At 39.4% G+C, this 22,763-nt stretch overlaps 1 protein-coding gene across 11 annotated transcripts in view; it reads left to right on the top strand.

The window, feature by feature from the left end:
• ppfia4 (PTPRF interacting protein alpha 4) overlaps positions 1 to 22,763 on the top strand; it is an 80,685-nt gene that overhangs the window by 40,306 nt on the left and 17,616 nt on the right. For 6 of the 11 annotated variants that reach the window (XM_061785341.1, XM_061785342.1, XM_061785338.1 and 3 more), the window contains 12 exons: positions 9,733 to 9,834; positions 10,038 to 10,202; positions 10,573 to 10,599; positions 12,157 to 12,231; positions 12,846 to 12,917; positions 13,683 to 13,904; positions 14,366 to 14,500; positions 16,935 to 17,069; positions 19,914 to 19,997; positions 20,583 to 20,714; positions 20,814 to 20,876; positions 21,439 to 21,536. In XM_061785341.1, the coding sequence (XP_061641325.1) occupies positions 9,733 to 9,834; positions 10,038 to 10,202; positions 10,573 to 10,599; positions 12,157 to 12,231; positions 12,846 to 12,917; positions 13,683 to 13,904; positions 14,366 to 14,500; positions 16,935 to 17,069; positions 19,914 to 19,997; positions 20,583 to 20,714; positions 20,814 to 20,876; positions 21,439 to 21,536 (1,310 nt within the window). Of the gene's footprint in view, positions 1 to 9,732; positions 9,835 to 10,037; positions 10,203 to 10,572; positions 10,600 to 12,156; positions 12,232 to 12,845; positions 12,932 to 13,682; positions 13,905 to 14,365; positions 14,501 to 16,934; positions 17,070 to 19,913; positions 19,998 to 20,582; positions 20,715 to 20,813; positions 20,877 to 21,438; positions 21,537 to 22,763 lie in introns of those variants that run through there. The other 5 variants (XM_061785349.1, XM_061785340.1, XM_061785348.1 and 2 more) reach the window with 2 other exon arrangements.

The following is a 22,763-nucleotide window of genomic DNA, read 5'->3' as shown; positions in this document are numbered from 1 at the left end:
GAATCTTGTCGTATTCCACTTCGACAAAACGACAAACCCAATATGTCGTGCAGTGACTGGGATTCTCTCCTCGGCTGTGGCATGTGCTCGGCTGGCTGTGTGTTTGCTGCACACAAACTGATGTACAACAAAAGTCTTTGTGTTTCTCCACTCGCCCGAGAGGAGAAAGACTTCCTCTCTCTTTTTCTGTACTTTTTTACGCTGCAGGTTTTGTTTAATGAAGGAACACTGGGACACATGAAAGGATACTATTCTGGTCTCAGGCCTTCAATGGCCGCAGAGGAGAGACTTGGACAACTAAAAAACTTTGGTGCGTGCTGTGCTTTAGGAAAAGCATTGCTGTAAGAAAGCTTTCAAGATATATTTTTTTTACTTTTTAATTAAATTATATTATCCATCCATCCATTTTCTGAGCCGCTTCTCCTCACTAGGGTCGCGGGCGTGCTGGAGCCTATCCCAGCTGTCATCGGGCAGGAGGCGGGGTACACCCTGAACTGGTTGCCAGCCAATCGCAGGGCACATACAAGCAAACAACCATCCGCACTCACAGTCATGCCTACGGGCAATTTAGAGTCTCCAATTAATGCATGTTTTTGGGATGTGGGAGGAAACCGGAGTGCCCGGAGAAAACCCACGCAGGCACGGGGAGAACATGCAAACTCCACACAGGCGGGGACGGGGATTGAACCCCGCACCTCAGAACTGTGAGGCTGACGCTCTAACCAGTCGGCCACCGTGCCGCCTAAATTATATTAATTCAATTTAATTATCTTTTAACACAATTTGTTTCATATACTGTCAGAGGTCATTAAATAATGTCAATTGACTCTAAATAACGTAAATCCACCTTTTCAGTCACCACTGTATGTTGTGCTTTTTTCTTTTTTTTTTTTTTTTTTTGAATGTTTAAGCGGCTTTTTTCAGAAAGTCCATGTCCAGACGAGGACATATGTGTCAATGTAATGTTGGCTTAGAACACACAGATACTTCCCAGAGTGGCCTCTAGGCTTTTAAGGATGGGTAACAAAGTAAAAGGGCATAAATGCATTACATTGATTTACTTTGATCAACATAATACATAGTTTTGAGTAATTTAGCCACCTGATTTTGAAATTGTCACTCATCTGTTCAACAGGTTACATATTAAAACAATTTGTTGGTTTATTCAAAAAAAAGTCAGTAATTTGATGTCTTCAGCGGTTATTGATTATTTCTTTGTTTTTAAAACAAAATTAACGTGAGGTGCGGTCATGAGTGAAAGTTTGTGTTTTGAATGACAGATCTGGCACCTAATGCTGATACTTGTCAGAAACATGACATTACAAAATCTCTTTGTTTATAATTTTTTTTATATCAATACATGCATGAAATGACAGAGAATCTCATGTAAAAAGATTAAAATCGTAATAAGGTTGATTTACAAGGTTGTCATCTGACTGCAATGAGCTGACAAAACATTTCAAGTTTAAAGTACGAAGGCCTGAGATGTGACCCCTGTAGAACTCCACTTACAAGTCCTCATTCATCAATCTTCACAATTCATTAATGTTTTCTTACCTGGGAACACTCAACAGCTTGTTTACGCAATTCAAAGAGTTAACATTGTCAAGCAAAATATTTCTTGATTCAGACTGACAATCATTCATAGTTACATTCATACCTCCGGGCAATAAAGTCTCCAATTCATCTAACATACTGTTGGAGGAAGCTGGAGTACTAGGATATAATGTTTTGAAGTAAAAATGTTTATATGTGTACAAATTGAAACGCTGCATCCAGTTGCTCCTCCACAGAATGTGACTCAGTGGCCTTTTGCATGTTTGCATAAGACTTTACACCGATCTGATCGGCCTGATCGATATCGACCGATAATTAGAATTTTATCCTCATCGGCTGATCGGCTTTAATGTCATAATTCACCGATCTTTTTTTTTGGCCTGTTCGGCTGTTAAGTCAAGCAGAATGGAAGATCTGCATCCCTTTTATGCCGTAACAGTTTTACTGTGTCACAGTGGAGTTTTTAATAATTCGCCGATCTGATCAATGATATCATTGATCGGCTCTGCAAAAGACATTTACTCCACGTCGCCATCGTGTACAGTTTATTTGAATTCAGAAGCTAGTTTATTTTTAGCCTTGTCGCGCGTCTTTTGACTTAGTACTGTAAATATCTGACAGCCAATAAAGTTATAAAAAAAAAAAAAAAACATGTCGGCGGTGTGGGACAGACAACATGTAATGCCCGGATCAGACGACAAGACAAATTTGGTCTTTCACGATCAGTCAGACTACTGCAATAAAATCTTAAATAATAAATAAAATACCACTGCATCCCGTCTTTTACGATCACTGGGCTTTATCTTGTCAACTCAAACGCGACCGAATACACGCGTTACCACGGCCACGACAACAACAATCGATCGCGTCGTGTTTATTATAAGAACAAAATGGGGAAAAACGTGTGCTGGTGGTCACCAGTGCTCGAGAGAGGACTTTAATTCAAGGCTTGCTTGAGATATGTTCCCATACTTTTAATACGATACGGCTTGCAAGCAGGCAACAAATCGTAATGTAGCCTAGCAAGCTAGTGATCGTACTAACGGTTGTACCGGCATTCTATCGAATCATGCTGTAAAGTTTCGGTGTGTGTGAAGTAATTTAATTACAGTAAGTTAGCACCTATTATTTCTGTCATTTCGTAATGTTGGTTTGACCTGACAGATTAGAATACATGGCCTGACAAGATATTTTTGTAGAAACTCAGTATACTGTACACAAGTATATACAGTAAATGAACAAGTCATTTAAATAGACACATTGCTCCATAATGTGATCGTATCGGTGGTCGGTTCTCTTTCTTTTTTAAATCGGTGATCGGCCCCAAAAATCCTGATCGTGTAAAGTCTAGTTTGCATGTGTGAACATCTGCAGTCGTTTGATAAAACTTGCTGTTGGCATCCTGCTCAAACACTTTCCCGATGCCCTGTTGCCATAGCAATGGAAGTGTGCAGGGTGGCATCATAGCAGCAAATAACTCACTACCTACTCACACCCGGGAAAAGTGTTAGGGTGGCAATTTGCTCGCTGTTTTGGAAATGCTGCGAGAGAGAAAATTGTAACTTATTCTTCTTATGGATCATGTGCGATGTGTGAATCATCATTTGGGCTTTATTTTTCTCATCCTACATTCAAGTTTAGTGGGGCAATTCTTATCCCATTTCATACTGCCTGTAAAATAGTTTGTTTTTCCAGTTTTAATTTTTTTTTGGTGGGGGGTGCTGTTCTGTGTGAAAGCCACTGACACGCAATGATGGAATGTAGTCAGACCGGCAATATTCCACCTTCTGATGTAATATTACAGGCCTAAATGTCGTGCAGTGGGGCCTGTGTAAAAGGGAACTCCATAATGTCAAAGAAAAAAACGTGCAGATTTTTTTTCATTTTATATATATATATTTTTATGTAAGGTACGCTGAGATCTCGCACAATGTAGTGAATAGTGTAATGTCATCAGTGTTGCAAAAATAAAAATTAAATAAAAACGCACACCCAGATTTAATCTTTTGATGATTGCTGGCCGAGGTCTTGTGATATTTGCTGATATCTTGCATGATGTGACCCATCATGGAAGTTAAAATTTTGCAAGGGCTCTAGACTTCAGTTTTCATTGTTGTCATTTTCTTTAAAGTGGAACTAAACAGGTCCAAAAAATGTCATGTAAATTCGACACACCACAAAGACGAGTAATCTTAACAAGCGTGCCAAATTTAAATCGATCCATCCATTTTCTTTACCGCTTATCCTCACTCGGGTCGCGGGCTGCTGGAGCCTATCCCAGCTATCTTCGGGCGGGAGGCGGGGTACACCCTGAACCGGTCGCCAGCCAATCGCAGGGCACATAGAAACAAACAACCATTCCCACTCACATTCACACCTACGGGCAATTTAGAGTCTTCAAATCAACCTACCACGCATGTGTTTGGGATGTGGGAGGAAACCGGAGAACCCAGAGAAAATCCACCCAGGCACGGGGGATAACATGCAAACTCCACACAGGCGGGGCCGGGATTTGAACCCCGCTCCCCAGAACTGTGAGGCAGATGTGCTAACCAGTCAGTCACTGTGCCGGCCCCAAATTTAAATGAATAAAAAAAATCACTAAGTATATAAAAGCAGGCTTCAAAACTTGAATAATAAGGGCCACCTCTCAGCTCTCAGACGCTGTGGGTGTGTCAAATGGATGCATCAAAAGGAATCAAACATACTGAGGGAGTGATAGCTTACACGATGTTAAATCACATTAGGCGGTTATTGTGGTGATTGTGGACTATAATCATAAAATTAAGCACACAAGTCAACATACCCTCGTTGGTGACATAATATCAGCACTTCAAACATATTTAATGTATTTAGAAACAAAACATGGATTTCTGCTGAGTGATACTTAAATATAAACACAAATCAGGAAGAACCTAAAGTGCAAAAAAAAAAAAAATGTATTTAAAAAAAGAGGAAGTAGGTAAAATGAAATGTTGACACCGCCCGAATAAGTGGAAGTTTCCAATTTTCTAAAAAATATATATTTGTTCTCATATTTGTTAAAAATTTATTTATTACCTGACAGTACATGGTAAATATAATCTGGGGGAGCACACAAATGATATTTGGAGGGGATATAAAGGTTATAGATAGTGAGGTCCACAGACATATTTCCTCGCCAGCAGTTTTCACCAGCTCATTTTGGGTTTAATAAGGGTACCCACTAACGTTCACTGCTCTAGTCACGCACAGATTGCTGCATCCTCTTCCGCATTAAGAGACATCTCTATGCGAGACGTTGCGCCGTATTTATAGGGAAGGAGAGGAGATGCTTCAACTGGATGATGATTGAAGTTGGCTGTGAACACGCCAACCAGCGCAGGCTTCCCACTTTTAATGCGCTGATGTACGTCGGTCCACGAAATGACCACCACCAGGTCTAGCCCACCCCCTCGCAAAGTTGCGCCACGCGCAATACTGGATTTACGACAGTCACGAAAATAGAGCCCTAAATGTGTTATCAGTTTTATTTTTTGTTTGGCCCCGGGGGAGGGTGCCCGCTATGAGTGTGCCCGCGAGTGCACAATGAATGATTGTCATCTCATAAGTTACATCTTCTCTCTTTGATTGGTTGTTTTTCTTCAGATGCGGCGGTTTCTTGCAACCCAAATTAGAGGCACAAGATGGGGCCAGAGACAGCTGACATATTCATCATGTAGTACTGTCAGGTCATAATGACAAAAAGTTTTTTTTGTTTTGTTTTTTTGAAAATGTCAAACTTCCCCCTTAAGTTTACATAAGCACATAAATGCATAAAAGTTCTGTCATTTTAATTGAACTGCGCAGAATGAAGGTCAATTTAATACCAAATACAACTTGGACTTTTCAGGAAATACTGAGTAGACGGATGAGGTGAGTTGAACTCCCCACATTGGCAGCCTCTCAGCAAATGAGAAACCCACAAATGCACTTCTTACCACACACACACACACACACACATACAGTAAATACATAGACACAAAAGGATGAAGTCACACTCGTGAAAAAAAAATATATTTTGGATTGCATGTGCCTGATTAAAGTGTTGTTTTTAAAAATATATATTTTATCCAACTGCACTCCAATCTCTCACCCTCTCTTTGCACACACATACTGACACACACATTTTTTTCATCCTTTAATCCCAAACTGCTTAAGGAAGCGAAAGGGAGCAATCCCTTTACAATGTCTAGGCTCAGCAGTGTTCGCTCCCTGCTTGCTATCTCACAATGTGGTTGGAGGCAGAGGCCCAGAACCTTCTCTCTGCTCTGTGTGATATACCCTCTGACAGATGTCGACATCGCCTTGTCAGCCAGCTACGGATGTTTTGAAGTAGAAGAAATACCCTTGAATTCTTCCAAGCTCACGTGGTTTGGAGGGGTTAGGATTGCATAGTGCACACAATGATGCATGTTTACGTCTTTGTGCCAGAGGGAAACCCCTCCTGAGAAATTAAATGGAGATTTCTATTCGTCTAGACAGTAATGCATCATGTTGTGTTATATTGGGTATACGCCTCATATTCAATTATGTGAGACTCCCAACAAAATGAATTGTTCATACCTTTCTGTGCTTATTTGTGTTTTGGGAGAGTTCATGTGGAGAAGTGGAGCACTCCCAAAAGGCAGCAAGATGAGAGGTTGAACTGGCGAGTCAGTAGCCCGTTGAACCTTTTTGCAGTGATTGAAAGAGACGGTGAGCGCCAACATCTGTTGGTGGATTTGGCTTGAGCTGCTGTCTATTGGTGCACCTCTGTGGAATAAGGCAAAGTCAATCAAACAAGCTGACCTGTTTTCTCTTCCCACCTTGCATCCCCTCAGTCACCCCATTCATCTGTCTGTTTTTGGACGAAATTATGATGTGTCGTTTTAGAAATCTAAGTGTTAAGTGTGACGTTTATAGAGAAAGATGAATGGATTAGATGGGAGTATAAATGTCAAATAGGCTTTTGACGGATTGATTATCATAAATTAACCATATTGAGAGTGCCGGATACATCCTCCTGCCAATTTATTACATTAGCATTACAATCACGCACACATTTAATGGCCCATACAGTATGCTATTATCCAGGTGACGTTTCCTAGTGAAACCGTTGCTTAACATTGGAACAGTTGCAAAAGTGCTGCCTGGCAAGACGTTTTCGTGGCCCCCAATGCAGAGCAACCCAAGTAGGAGGAGCTTGATCGAAGTCACACTACTCCAACGCGTAGTACAAGTTACGCTATCCATGGCAAGTTTCTTAAACAGGACCTGTTTTTGACAAACCACACAGCGGAAGGCCCGCTACTACCACCACTGATGAAAACACTGAAGGCGTTTATGCAAAGCCAGTGAAAGTTTATCTATTTGCAACGCTGTTCCAATGTCAATTGGTGAGCCAAGGGCAAGGGAATGACACACGCTTACAACAAGGGTTAGCCTATTAGCCTGCAAAGCCTAAGCTGTCAATTGCTGATACCCTAACATTTGTCTGAATAATACCTGAAATATGAAATATATTTAAAGGATATAAGTCACTATGTACTGGTTACTTTTGGGACACCCTGTATTTGGGATTTCCATATGCCAGAAAATGTCAAATTCTTTGGGTCCAGGGACCCCTGACTGCTGAGACCCTCTCATAATCCTAAACATGTTTAACTACCATGTCTACCCCTAAATACCACTTAAAAATGTGCCTTTTTTTGAGAAACTTGTAATGTTACAATAACAAAATCCTATTTTTCAGAGAAAGAAAGTTGTGACTGTATATTTTTCCAAGATAAAGTTGTAATATGATACTAAAGTCGTATTTGAACAAGTGAATTTAAAAAATACATCTATATTCTGATAATATTACACCTTTTATTCTTGAAAAGACACCTTAATTCTTCTTCTTCAAAAAAAGGACTGTATTCTCCCGAAAAAATATGCCTCTAAATAAATATGACTTCATTCCTGTAATATTAAAAAAATACTAATAATTTGTTGCCAATTATTTTGCTGACCTCCAAGCTATAACTCACAGATCGAGACCCGCCTTCAGGTTGTCTCCATCTGCTTATTTGGTGCGCATCAGAGGTTTGGACGATGGCGAAGTTTATTTTAAGAAACCCCCACCTGACAAGTTGGAACAGAGCCTTTTTTTAAATTATTTAACCTATACTAAATGTCTAATTGTTACATCTTGCAATCTTCCTAATCTATTGTGCGCTTCTGCTCTAATAGACAGTTTATTATAGTGAGAGCTGTCTCAAAATTCTTTTTTAAATTATTTTTCAAATCCACAAATATATCCCCGATTTACATTATTTGCAGTCAAGTCATCGACGGAGACAGCAACGTACTGCCGCCTAGCGGATGGAGGGAGGGCCTTCCTACATGTGTGATTCTTAAAATTGCATTATGTTTGTCTAAAAAATAAATGCTCGTGCCCGGTGAGCTACGAATGCACTTTCAATAATTCACAAGTAAAATTGAATATTTACAAATGATAAATGCACACACAACATTAAAAAATACGTGTAAATCACTGATATATTTGTGGATTTGAAAAATACATGGGTGAATCACGGATATATTTATGGAATTTAAAAACGTGCTAATAATTTGTGGATTTGAAAAATACATGTAAATCGCAGATATATTTGTGGATTTGAAAAATACACATCTGAATCACGGATATATTTGTGGATTTTAAAACCGTGCAAATAATTAGTGGATTTGAAAAACACGCGCAAATAATTTTGACACATATCACTCCCCATAGTTTACCTCATTTAATCACCAGTTGCACTGTTCACTCAAACAAATTCCTCCTTTCATGGAAGCTTCCTTTTTTCCCATTGGGGGAAAAAAAGAACAGGTGATCCCACTAGGTAGCTGTAATTTCCGTTACCATAGCCAAGTTTCCACCCAGTGGTACTGTTCGGTTCAGTGCATCACACGCTTATTTTCCACCTTTATGAGCTACATAAATAGTGTGACATCATAGCAGCAGGGCATCGTGTAACTCCCCAGTGAACAAAGAAAGAAAGTGAGAAAAAATGCGACACAGCCACAAAATGTGAAAGTGCAGAAACTTTAAGAGGGAACATTCAGTTCTTCTGAAAACTGAACTGCATTATTGATAAGATCTAAGAATAATAGAACACACAAAAAGAAACAGCTAATGTGAGGCAGTTACACATGCCATTGTAACAGTAAGTAACAATTCTCTATCAACTAGTTAACAGACAACAGACTCTTAAGCACTACCAATATAATATCATTTGTACAAATAACGACGTCCTCTAAACTAAACATCTGGTACTCTCTGCAGATGAGTACATAAACGCTCCAGCTAGTAGTGGAGGAAATAGCGGAGCTTCATAGCGCATGCTTTGCGACTGTTGAAATGGGAGCCTTTAATCTATATTTACAGTTGATACATTAGACCGAATGACTTAATAACCTGAGCAGGAAGGCAGGTCACATTGAAATAAATCATTACAATGTAGGGTGAAGCTATATGAAAGGTTAAAGGAAGGTTAGAGTTAATTTAAGGGCTGGGTAAATTCCGGCAATTGATTGTGTACTGTATATGCACACAGTAAATGTGTGTGCATGCACGTGCGTGTGTTTGTGTGTGTCCTGAGATAAGGAGGGACTAGCGTATTTCATTGGACTTAAGCCACAAATGCACAGTGAGAAAAAACAACACTCTCAAACAAATAGAACCACATGGTAACAACAAAGTACACAAATGCACAGTGAGAAAAAACAACACTCTCAAACAAATAGAACCACATGGTAACAACAAAGTTTTTTCATAAGTATGCGATGAGAGGCCCAATCTCTATGACTGGGATCAAACTACAGAAATGATTCAAACGTCACCATTTTGTTGTACTTACTACTTCTGCAAATGTAGTAAATGGCAGAGAGAGAGGGAAAAAGTAATCATCATAGCACGAAGGATTTTGTCACAGCTACTGACTGGTTGCAGTTGATAAAAGCAAAATCCCTACAGGTAAACATTGCAATCCTATTAAACTCCGCAGCCAAACTATTAAAGTTGACGTCTCACATGTGTGTACTTACATGCGCTCAGCTTCACAAGATGAAAGCCTACCATGTTGACAGGTGATACAATATTAACCTCAGATGCATGTGTGTGTGTGTGCTATATAGGAGTTTGCCACCCTTACCAAGGAGCTGAACATATGCCGAGAGCAGCTGCTGGAGAAAGAGGAGGAAATATCAGAGCTGAAAGCTGAAAGGAACAACACCAGGGTACGTGTGCACGTGTGGTTTGTATGTTTGTGTCTGTGTGCTTGTGTCAGTGCATGTCAGATTGAACAGATATATTCTCTTGGATTTTAATGTATGATACACTGTATGTTATAATGTTTGTGCCTCTGTACATCCCATTGATAAAAATGGTTTAATGTGAATTTACTGTGCACATGTGCGTGCGTGTGTGTGTGTGTATTTAGTTGCTTTTGGAGCACCTGGAGTGTTTGGTGGCTCGTCACGAACGCAGTCTCAGGATGACAGTTGTGAAGAGGCAAGCCCCCCCACCATCTGGAGTCTCCAGTGAGGTTGAGGTCCTCAAAGCCCTCAAGTCGTTGTTTGAACATCACAAGGCTCTGGATGAAAAGGTGAACATCTTCCAACATTATGGTGGGCTAGGACACCATAGCATAGATAAACAGAGACCCTTAGACCTTTGTGGAAACCAACACAGTTACCACTTCACAATAAGGATACCCCCATGAAAAGTGCTTAAGTTGTTAAATTGTTAACTTTTAAAAGCACAGTATCAACTGATATACTGTTTTTGATAAGAACAGCAAGCATATAACCTACTGCTTTCCAAATCTTGAACCCATATTTAACGGTATTGTTTTGCTACTGTCATTTTTGTGAATGTACTTGTAAGACACAGATAATCAGGAAGTCTTTATATGGGCACAACAGCAGTGTGTGTGTGTTTCTCTCTCTCCATTGCTTCTTCGGCCTTGAGTCCAGCAGACGCCAGCATCGCATGATGGCCAGGCATGCATTACACTTCATGCATTAGGCAACATGCAGATCTTTAACTACACCACTGAAGTAAATTAAATAAATACAAAATTAATCTAAAACAAAACACACATAATACAACTTTAATAATAACCACTTTACTTTGAATACTTAAGTACATTTAATATAGAAAAAAATACCTTTAATACTTAAGTCGCAACAGCAAATGTCAAATACTTTGACTTTTACTCATGTCATATTCTACAAAGTGACTTTAACATTTACTAAAGCTATTTTCTGTTAAGATACTCGTATTTTTACTCAAGTGTTACTTTCTGGTACTTTCTACACTTGTTAAGTTTGCATTTTGCATTCGTGTATGACTCACCAATAACTAACTGCCTTGTTGTTGTCAAAGCACAGAAACTGTTGTTCACAGCTCAATGTGGTCGTGCTAGCACAAATATGGAGGCAATTGTTTTTTTTCTTTGTAGAGGTTTGCGCACTACAAGTGCTAATCTAGTCAGTTAATTATAAACTACCTAAAGGGGGTCCTCAGGTTACGAAGGAGTACAGTACCTATTGTGGTAACAAATTTCTACATATGTCAGAGGAACATACCGTAGTCTACTACTCTACGCTAACATAGTAGTAAAGTCATAGTAACAGTACATTTAAATTAGTTCATTGTGCACTGTTCATTACCTCAAAATTTCATAACTTCAGTAAATATTTGTATAAAAGAAAAACAAGCAAGTACGGTAACTGAGCTTGCCTTTTCGTGACTCATGATGATGAAACATTCTTATACCGCATGTCGTTCATAATCTCAAAACATGTCGGGACCTTCGTAAACCAGGGACCCCCTTTTAATCAATTTCTACAAGAATTTGTAGATGGATAACACATGGAGAGAGCAAAATAATAGTGAAGTCCTATAAAAAGCTCAATAACTATGTAATGAAACATTTGTAATTCATTTACAGTATAACCATCAAATGTGGGCTCAGTATTTGGAAACCACTATCGACTTGCATTAGTGTAATGTTTAAGACTGTGTTTATATTACGTTAATAAAAACTACTTACGTTGTATTTTCATTGCCTCAATTTATCTACCACATCAGTACAGGCAGTACTATTCTTCAGCTTTGTCCTCTGTAGTTCAGGCATTCCAACGAACAATTTCTTTGGATTTTATTTCGTAGTAATGCGTATGTATTTTATTTAAGAAATGTAGTGGAGGAAAAGTGAAACTTTCCACAAATATAAATAAATAACTAAAGTACAGATCAGTGAAAAGTCTACGTAAGTACAATAAAAGGATTGCACTTGTATAGCGCTTTTACCTACGCCATCGCTGTGCCCAAAGTGTCACGTCTATTAGTATTTGTATTAATATTTGTACTCCACTACATTACAAGACTGGGTTTAACATAAAACCCTGTCATTAAAACACAACATAGGTAAAACAACAAGCCTAAGCCCATAACACAAATTACGGTATATGGTACACGGAGGATGACATAAGAAATTCAATGTGTGTGTGTGTGTGTGTGTGTGTTTGTGCGTGTGTGCGTGTGTTGGTCAGGTGCGTGAGAGGCTTCGCGTGGCTCTGGAGAGGGTGTCCACACTGGAGGGACAGTTATCAGCTACCACACAAGAGGTGAGGTGAATGCGACTGTTTGATCGAATGTGTGACAGTAGGCGAACTAAAATATGTCTGCCATGGAAGCCTCCAAGTTCTTATCGCAAGCACGCTTCACTTAGTTGAGGTACTGTGTAGTTGCCAGGAACTGTGTCTCATGATGTCACCATTGATGCTGAGTGGAATCTTTGGTATGGGGCAGGAGGATTCAATAAAACGTAAAATGTAAACGATGAGGTCCGTAATTTTCTCAAGTTTGTGTTCATTGGATAAAGTGCTTTTCAATAGTGCCTCTTAAAGTGCCTTAAAATGCACACAAAACTAAATTAATATCAAAATATCATTGTCAAAGCTAGTCTTGAAAATAATCTAATGATAGGTCTGGGTCGGTATTGAAAGGCCTCTGGCTCCTGATGCTGAAGTTGGTCTACTGTGAATGTTCTGTAGGAGGCCTTTCTGAAAATACTAATAACAGGCTCAGTCAAAGCAGAGTATATGACTTTTATAGGGAGGTTTAAAGTTATAAAGACTTGCAGCTCTTGAGAGTTTTTTGTTTTGTTTATTCACTTAGAGAAGAATGAAATGTGACTTCTGTGAGATTTTTTTTTATTTGATTTCATTCTACATTACAGCTGAGCATGGTGAAACAAAGGAAGGATGGTGACTCAGCAGATCGGACAGATGGATCCAAACCTCCATGGAAGGTCTTCCTGACTGTGTGATTGTTTTTCTGCTCTGTGCTTTATTTTATGACAACCTGTCGACTGGTTTGACTTCTTATCACACTACATCACTCCCACATTATTCCTGGTTTAATATTCTAATTGTGGTTAAAAGGTGTTTGGCCATGTTGACCTTACATGATCACTTATTATGCACTATTAGTGCCAACCCTTCTTGTTTTTAACACCATAAACTGTTTGTATTCGAACAGGCTATTTTTTTGGTGCCTTTGGCTTTAAAAAAGAAAAAAAAAACAAGCTGAGCAAAAGATTATGGGCATTTTCAGTCAGTTTGGAATGTTTGATGCTCTAAAACCAAACTAGTGAGAGAATCACCTGATGGGTTGAACTGCACCACTTCAAACAGTTTGCTTGTAGCACACCTTTGTTTTTATTTTTTTTGCATGTCTGTTTCTGTGTTCATGATCAGGCAGCAGAGTGCAAATAAAGGTTGGGCTGCCCACTGGTTGCCAATCTGAGTATGTGTCCCTTAAGGTCTGTTTAATTAATCCACTTCACTTTGAGCTGTGAAGAGAGGAGAAACATCAAAACAAAAAACATGGCAGCGTAACCGCAAATATCCGTGTTTGCATAAACTCACCACAGTGTTATCTAGGTCGCCCATGTTTATCAGCTTTGTTGTTGACATTTACATTTTTAAATCTACACCACTCAGACCAGAGAAAGCCTATTTTTGGTGCCCGAATGTGCTCGCATGTCCATTAACTGTGTACGTCCACCTTGCAGAGACTACCAAATGGCTCCATAGACGTTCATGATGATGGCAGCCGTGTGTCTGAGCTTCAAGAGCTGCTGGACAGGACCAGTAAAGAGCTGGCCCAAACCCGCGAGCACTCTGCCTCTCTTAATGGTCGTGTGGCCGAGCTGGAGGCCGAGCTCGCCAGCGCACGGCGAGAGCTGAGTCGCAGCGAGGAGCTGTCAATCAAACAGCACCGAGAGCAGAGAGAGGTAAGAGGAGGGAACATGAAATTTACTGTATATGTTTTTGTAGTGGAAACAAGGTAAGGTGGAAGGTAAAGCAAAATAAGATAAAAGGTTAATAAAACATTTTTTATTATCATTCACGGGAGGCTAATAGCAATCAATCTCACTAAAGTGATGAATAATGAGTGTTGAACCTTGATTTTCTGACCTTGAAGGTCTCATTAATCTTGAGCACTGGATATTACATTCAATATTTAGTTTAAACCCTAACTGCTCAGTCAGCAACTGAAATGAATTGGTACATATATGTATAAAATAATAGGCATTTAAATGATCAAATCCATTTGTTTATTCACAAAATGTGGACTTTTGAAATACTGTACATCTGAACGATCATATTCTCAACCAAAATAGAATAATTCCTTATTGCCGTTAAAGCCCTTTTGGTTTTATGGTTGAATATGTTTATTTCTCTGCGCTTGCAGAGAGAAGACATGGAGGAAAGAATAACAACGTTGGAAAAACGTTACCTTGCTGCACAGCGAGAAACGACACACATTCACGACCTCAATGACAAGCTGGAGAACGAACTGGCCACCAAGGACTCACTGCACAGACAGGTAGCATGCAACACACCAATGGCCAAGCAGTGCTTAATAATGAACTTTACAACTGGCAAAGTATTTTAAAAATAGCTACCTTAATGTTAATCTCAGTTAGATAAAAGTTGTAGCTGATGGGAGAGTGCTTGCACTTTATATTTACCGCTTCAGGTCAATAGGGTGCACTATATCACCAAAGTTATAAATCATACTGTAAGAAAAACAAGAGTGTTGCTTACTTCTGTAGCATTGATAGTTTTTGGTTTGAACAATTTGGTTGTTGTTCTACCCCCTGCTGCAGCAGTATTATTATGCCACCACATCATCTTTCATCCAGTTTTACAAAAGGTAAAGAACTATTTGAGCTAACACAATTTACTCAAATGTAGCCAATAAGGATGGCTGTCAATGTCAAACCAGCCAGTGGGGATGACTACACCCCAGTGTAAAACCACTTGCTGTTATCTTTCTCTATTAATAACTTTCAAGATTTATTTCCATATTTTTAAGCTCAATGAGCAAAGTTGGCTGTTTCCTCCATTTTCCTTTTTCAAAATATACTAAGCTAACAGGCTAAAGTCTACAATATGATGTACTCTCAATACTGCCACCGCCAGGTGAAGTGTTCAGGTGACTATATATAATCATGTACAGTGGTGCCTTGAGATATTAGCACCTCGACTTACAAGTTTTTCGAGATGCGAGTCCAATTTTTTTGTCTTGGGATATGAGCAAAATTTGAGGTACAAGTGAGTTTCAGACCCCTGCCTCTAGAGAGCGGCAGCACACTTCAAATCATGCGGCCACCATCAGTTCTCATTGGTTTCATTGCAGTTGAAGGACAATATCAGTTGGTGGCAGTGATGGACCATTAAGCTGGTTTGCCAACTGCCGTTATACCCCAACAAAGACGAACAGTGAAAGCCAATACATTAGGTACAGTCGTGTTCTGTGCTCACATTTACCGTATTTGCAGGTTATGTTGAGAGAAAATGTTATTACTGTGTTTTTATACAGTACAAGACTTGAGTGCACTTTTTGTCATTAAGAAACATGTTTAAAAATGAATTTGGTGTGGGTTTTTCTGGGGGGGGGGGGGGGGGGGGGTTGGAACGGATTAATTGCATTTCAATTCATTTAAATGTGGAAAGATGATTTGAGATACAAGTGTTTTGACTTGCAAGCATGGTTACGGAATGAATTAAACTCATATCTCAAAATACCACTGTATAATGCAATGCAGTGTTTCTCAAGTGGTGGGTTGGGACTCCAAAGTGGGTTGTGGACCCATTGTGGGTACGTTGCGGAAGGGTAGTAAAAAATTACTGGTGGTCCTCAGTTTATAGTACGAGCATACAATGTTTCGAGGTTACAAACAGGGCGACATTAACTAGTTTGTGCAGTTGCAAAGAATAGATTGTTACAGAGCACAAGAAGGCTTGCTCAGTTACCGCCAGATTTACTGTTTTTTTTTTATTGGATTGTTTCATATTTGTGGTGTAGATGTGTTTCTTTTTCATGCAAAATGTTCACGGGGGTCCACTGATAGGGACCAGGCTGGACCACGAAGAACAGAAATTTTGAGAAAATTATTTATAACTGCATTGAAGTCGGCGGCACGGTGGCCGACTGCTTAGTACATCTACCTCACAGTTCTGAGGACCGGGGTTCAGGCCCCGCCTGTATGGAGTTTGCATGTTCTCCCCGTGCCTGGGTGGGTTTTCTCCGGGCACTCCGGTTTCCTCCCGCATCCCAAAAATGTTGCTTGCTCGGTTGATTGAAGACTCTAAATTGCCCCTAGGTGTGAATGTGAGTGCAAATGGTTGTTTTTTTCTATGTGCCCTGAGATTGGCTGGCGACCAGTTCAGGGTGTACACCGCCTCTCGCCCGAAGATAGCTGGGATAGGCTCCAGCACGCACACAACCCAAGTGAGGATAAGGGGTACAAAAAATTGATGGATGGATGCATTGAAATAGATAGATAGATAGATAGATAGATAGATAGATAGATAGATAGATAGATAGATAGATAGATAGATAGATAGATAGATAGATAGATAGATAGATAGATAGATAGATAGATAGATAGATAGATAGATAGATAGATAGATAGATAGATAGATAGATAGATATAGTTATATAAATATATTTCTTGAATAAGCAGAGTTAATCAGCCAATAAGCGTTTTGGTGGTTGGTTCCCTCCCAAAAAAGAAACAACAAAAAGAAAAAGGAAAAAAAATGACAAACGAATCCACAAATAGGTGAATCCGCCAGTGGCGACGGCATGTTACACTTAGGCCTGGAGTGCAGGGTGAATCTGACTTCAGGTGCCAATAGAGAATTCAAGCAACATCCTCCACGAGCGTGTCCTCACCGGCTGCACGGCTGTCTCCTGTATGCTGCTGTCACACTTAGCTCCAGTGTGTGTGTGTTATGTGTTTGTGAGTCAGAGTGAGGAGAAGGTGCGCCAGCTACAGGAGATGCTGGAGATGGCAGAGCAGAGGTTGGCTCAAACCATGAGGAAGGCTGAGACACTGCCAGAGGTGGAGGCTGAGCTGGCACAGCGAGTGGCAGCACTGTCCAAGGTCTCACACACACAAACACACACTTTATATAAATTATCAATGCCTGGTCATTGAAACCTCATGATAAGTAAAGGACTAGAAGAGTCAGCAAGTTATAAACATACATAAAGAGTTAAGGATGTCTTGTAAATTTGACACAACACCGCAAAGTGTTGTTAACAACCCGAGCAAATTCTAAGGATAAAAAAAATAAAAATTGCCAAGGATATAAAATGAGGCTTCAAAATATGTAAAAAAATCAAGCCATTGTCTCCACTCACAAATGTTGTGGGCGTGGCCGCTGAATGCGCTGAAACCACACCCTCCTCAAGTGTTAAATATCAAACAAATACCACTACTGTAGATAGCAGTGTATACATGCACTGTGAAAACGATGGTATCTTACACCATGTATAGTCATGTTGGGAGGCTCACCTTCACAACTGAATAGGTGCTGTGGTCTATAATGATAAAATAGACACACAAGCCAACTTACACATATTGGTGGAGACATAATGTGAATACTAACTAGTCGCCCAACTACATCCCTGAGCAGTTCAAATTCTTATATAGTGGAGGAGCGGAATCTCATGCTGGAGGCCCAAGTGTGTCCCTGGCCAACATTTTAGCCGCACCCCAAAAAAAAAATGCGATAAAAGAAATGGTATAGCACCACAATTTACTGTAGTACTGCACAGTTTTCAGATAAAATTAAAATTGCAAAAGTAAGAATGAACGCATAAACACACTAAATAATGAATTAAAGTGAAAACATGGATGGATAGTAATAAATTATTGTTACATTTAAATAAAAAAAAGGCAATTATGTTTGGTAAATATAAAGGAACATCAAAACTATTAGTAAACATAGATGGTGTAGTAATCGAAAGAGTGTTAGAAATCAATTTTTTAGGAATAACTATTGATAGTCAACTAAGCTGGAAGCCACACATATGGTACATACGAACTAAAACAACATAAACAAAGCAAAACATGTCTTGGACTACAATGCACTATATCTAATTTATTGTACACAGGTCTTGCCATATTTGACCTATTGTATAGAAGTGTGGGGTAACAATTACAAAAGTTCTCTTCAACCTCTCATTAAATTATAAAAACATGCAGTTAGAACCTTATAGAAGGTTGGATTGTTTGATCATACAAATACATTATTTTTGCAGTCAAGAATATTAAAACTTTAATTTAGCAAACTTTCATATTGCACAATTACTGTATAAAGCCAAGAAAAACATTACCAGGTAATATCCAAAAACTATTTGCAGAGAGGGAGGGGGACTACAACTTGAGGGGGAGTCCAAGAAGTAAGAACAACCAGGAAAATCTATATGTGCGGATAAATTGTGGAATGGTTTGGGAATAGGGCTTAAAAAATGTCTATATATTAATCAATTTAAAATAGGGTTCAAACAAATGATAATGTCACAATACAAGGCTGAGGCTGTGGTTTGACTATGATGTTTTCAGGGATTGTTATTGATATTTGTTTTTATACGTGTGTGTATGTAACTGTATATAGGTTCATTGTGTTTGTATATGCAGTATATATATACACGTGTGTGTGTGTGCGTGTGTCTATGTGCGTGTGCTGTAATAGTGAGGTGGTGTAAAACACCATAACTAATAGTCACAAATCTGTTTAGTGGAAGCGTTCCTTGCTAGGGATGTGAGCAGATGTAATTTGGGAATTTATGTATAAGGGGTGAGAGCTCATCAGTTTTTCTTCTTCTCACTCCTTTTGTGTGCATTTTTATTTTTATGTTACTTACACATTTTTTGGTTGTTGTTTTTTTCATTTGTTGCAATTATGTTTTTCATTTGCTTTTTCTATTATGATGTTTTCTTGTTTGTTGTTGTCCTTTTTTCTTTTTTTAAAATGACACATCAAAATAAACAGATTCAATTCAAAATTGAATTCAAATTCACAGTTCTCAGCATTCCCACGTTGTCTTCAAACATGTATAATAGAGATGTAACGGTATTCACGATATCATGATATCACGGTGTTATAAGTAAGTGCCTTGATATCGTCAGCATGAGGGTACTGACGGAAGTTTAAAAAAATAATAATAATAATAAATAATAATTGTCCTTGCCAAAAGGGCAGGTGCTGGACCAAGAAGGGCACTTTTTTTGCAAAGGGCGAAAGAGCTGGTGCTTGAGCACCACTTTGGGTTTATCTGCGCACACCCCTGATCGTCGTGGTTTTGTCTCGGTGTAAAATGAGCCGTTGTGCTGAAAATTTAGTTTTGGGGCAGCTCTACGCAGGCACGTCTCATAGCCCGGCTGCTATAGTGCTCACTCCACTTCTTTGTTACAGTTTACACTACTGTATATGCAGCCAATTGGCCGCATAACCCATGTGACCATGTGACCACATCGCAAGAAATACACTGATGAATGGCTGACTGTCCCACGTAACCAAAATGCTGTGTTTGAATGCGGAAGTAATGTATGCAAAACACACAGTAAGTGCACGGTAATTTACTGTATGATTTGAAGATGTCTTCACAAAAACCTCTGGCGACAAGCACAAAAACTACTAAAGCCTATCGAGAAGGATTCGGCCAGTGAGAAAAAGAGAGGTCTTTTGGTTCCGCTGCGTGCGCCCGATCTACCCCACCTGTACCGTGAGTCTTCATGCAATACCGTGCGCTTCCCCACAATATCTCAATAATTATCCTACCATGAGATTAATACCATCATAAAACCGAACTCTGAGATTTAGATAATGTTACATCCCTCATGTATAATGTATTTAGAAACAAATCTATGATTTCAGCTTACAAGGACTTGAAGGAGCTACCTGCATTCAGATGCATTAGTAAGTGTCTCCCCTTTCAGGCTGAGGAGCGGCATGGCAACGTGGAGGAGCGGCTCAGACAGCTGGAGTCACAACTGGAGGAGAAAAACCAAGAACTAGGAAGGGTCTGTATGTGTGTTTGTGTAAAAGTATGTGTGTGTGCCCTGCAGGGTCTCTCTGACCTCTCAGTGTGTGTGTGTGCGTGCGTGTGGACTGATGCTTCACATTAGTTGGACGCCTCGCCTCTGTGCTCCCTCATGCATACACTCACACATACACATCATTTTCCTGGTTCATTGTTGCATGAATTTGAACCAAATCCACATATCGTCCTCGCGACACATGCACCCACCCTCCCTTCCCCCAAATATAAGTGATTTGCTGCTACAGTATGTTTAGATTCTGAATAATTCACGCAAGGCTAATTTTCCCCTCTTACTGCCATTCTGTATATATTTATTTGAAGGCACTTTCTGAGAATGTGTGTTTGTGTGCCTCCATTGATTTACTTGAATATGCATCTCTTTTCATTGTCACGTAATTAAGCGAGATACATTGTTTACCAAGCTGACCTATACCATACAGTATCTGGCAGACAGTCTTCTTTGACTAAGCACACACGTCATGCTTTAATCCATGCAGAAAGGTCTCGATTAAGTAGCATAAACAATTAAAAGAAAATTAGGTCTCGCCTTGTGTGCGTTCATCAGGCTCGTCAGCGGGAGAAGATGAATGAAGAACACAACAAGCGTTTATCCGACACCGTGGACCGCCTCCTCACAGAGTCCAATGAACGGCTGCAGCTCCATTTGAAAGAACGCATGGCTGCACTGGAGGACAAGGCGAGGAGAGACCTATACACTGCATTATAGTTTCAAATTAATTAGCAATTTGCATATTTCATCAATGTTTTGACATAACGTTATTGTCTTTGTGTCTAGAACTCTCTTATCCAAGATCTTGAGAACTGTCAGAAACAGCTGGAAGAATTCCACCACACACGGGTCAGTGTACTTGAAATACATTTGAAACTGATGTATTCAAATAATGAGTCATTTAGCCATAGGGTGAAATTAAATACTGCATATAATTACTTATTTTTAATGTTTTGATTTATCTGAGATGTCACATAATAATGATAACAAACACATTTACAAGTAATGTAACTTTCATTGCTTGGTTGGTTGTCTGTTGAGGCGGTAGCAGTAGAGCTACGTATACCACTACGGAACACCAGGTGTTGTGGTTCTATATGAAGATTAACCAACATATCTATTGTAGGCATTATTTCTACCAGTAAACCGAAAGGTAGCTGTTTCCTCATTTTTCTTTTTTCTTTTTTTTAACTGAATCGACTAACTGGGTAAAGGCTGTTACATTCTGACACTCACAATGACTATAGACTACAGGTATTTCCCCAAAACCATTATAAAACACTGTAACTCCAGTAAACCTTCGACGACGGACCTCTTCATTTTTAAGTTCTTTTTTTTTATCTTTATTTTTTTTTTTGTGTTGTGGGATTTGAAAACTTTTACTTTAGGTTAAAAATGTCTTTTCATGTAGGAACGTCTGATTGGCGAGATTGAGAAACTGAGGAACGAGATTGACCATTTGAAACGGCGCAGTGGGGCATTTGGAGATGGAAGTTCAAGTCACCCTCGGTACACACACATTTACATACCGTAGTACAGTGGAACCTGGACTAAATAGGGGAGAGGGGTCATCCGTTAAAGACATTTGTCTGTTAATTTAAATTGGAATTTGTGGCCTAAATACACCCACTAAAATACAAATTTATTGTAAATGAATGTAAAAAAATATAAATAAATACAAGTATGAAAATCTTTGAAGTTGACCCAAACTTGCCTTTTTACCTTACCTACCAAGAAAGTTGTTGTGCCATGGTAGCGAGTTGGCGTCGCTTTCATGAGCCACGAGGTTCGCACCCTTCCTTTTCCCACCACCATTAATGACTGGCAGGCATAGTGAAGGGCTTGACAAAAAAAAAAAAACAAACGACAACTGTATGCTGGACCAACACCAGTATAGAATGTTTGAGAAACGAGACATGACGAGCGCTCGAATAAACAACAGCCATAGATATGAATTGATAGATACAACGTGCACCTTTTGGGCTTCATGCGACACTAAGCTAATGTCCATGCATTGCCTTTGAAAGCAACGTCGCCCATCCCAACATGGCCGCCACGTAGGCACATTGATTAGCTGGATCTTGTCTTCATATCTGTGACAACAGCCGCACACGGGTACCAGTCTGTGTCTGGTGACTCTGCCAGTAAACAACAGCAGCCGATTCTTGAACTCACGAAGGGATGTTTTGAGGTTTAACCAGATACGATATTCTATCCGTTAAATCTGAAGTCTGTTGCTTCCAGTTCCGTTAAATCAAGGTTCCACTGTAATGTTCATACAGTACCTGCACAATGTAGTGATTCCCAACCACTGTGCCTTGGAACAATAGTGTCGAGAGATCATCTTGTCTGCCACGAGAAATTATCCAATTTCACTTTATTAAAATAATTTGTTTACCACAAATGTATCTGCTCTTTTATCTATGCATTGACGCATTGTGACAGGCAGAACAATTTAATAATCTTACCCTAAATGGCAGAAGGAACATAATTAACCTATATATCCCTTTTTTTTTTTTTTTGGCTTGTTGGTATGCCCTAAGATTTTTCTATTCTAAAATATGTGCCTTGGCTCAATTAAAGTTGGGAAACACTGACAGATACAAGAGCTGAATCTAAAATTTTACGTTTATTATGGTTGTTATATTTCTGCATAGAATTGTGCTGCATTTTGAGAGGTGTTTCTACTATTTTGGTTCCCTTTTTAGCAACATGGGGCGTTTTTGTTTTATGTCA

This window comes from Phyllopteryx taeniolatus, chromosome 9 (genome assembly GCF_024500385.1).
Source record: "Phyllopteryx taeniolatus isolate TA_2022b chromosome 9, UOR_Ptae_1.2, whole genome shotgun sequence".
NCBI lineage: Eukaryota > Metazoa > Chordata > Actinopteri > Syngnathiformes > Syngnathidae > Phyllopteryx > Phyllopteryx taeniolatus.
Note: the sequence above shows the minus strand (reverse complement) of the source record. Positions and strands in the feature narration are given on the sequence as shown.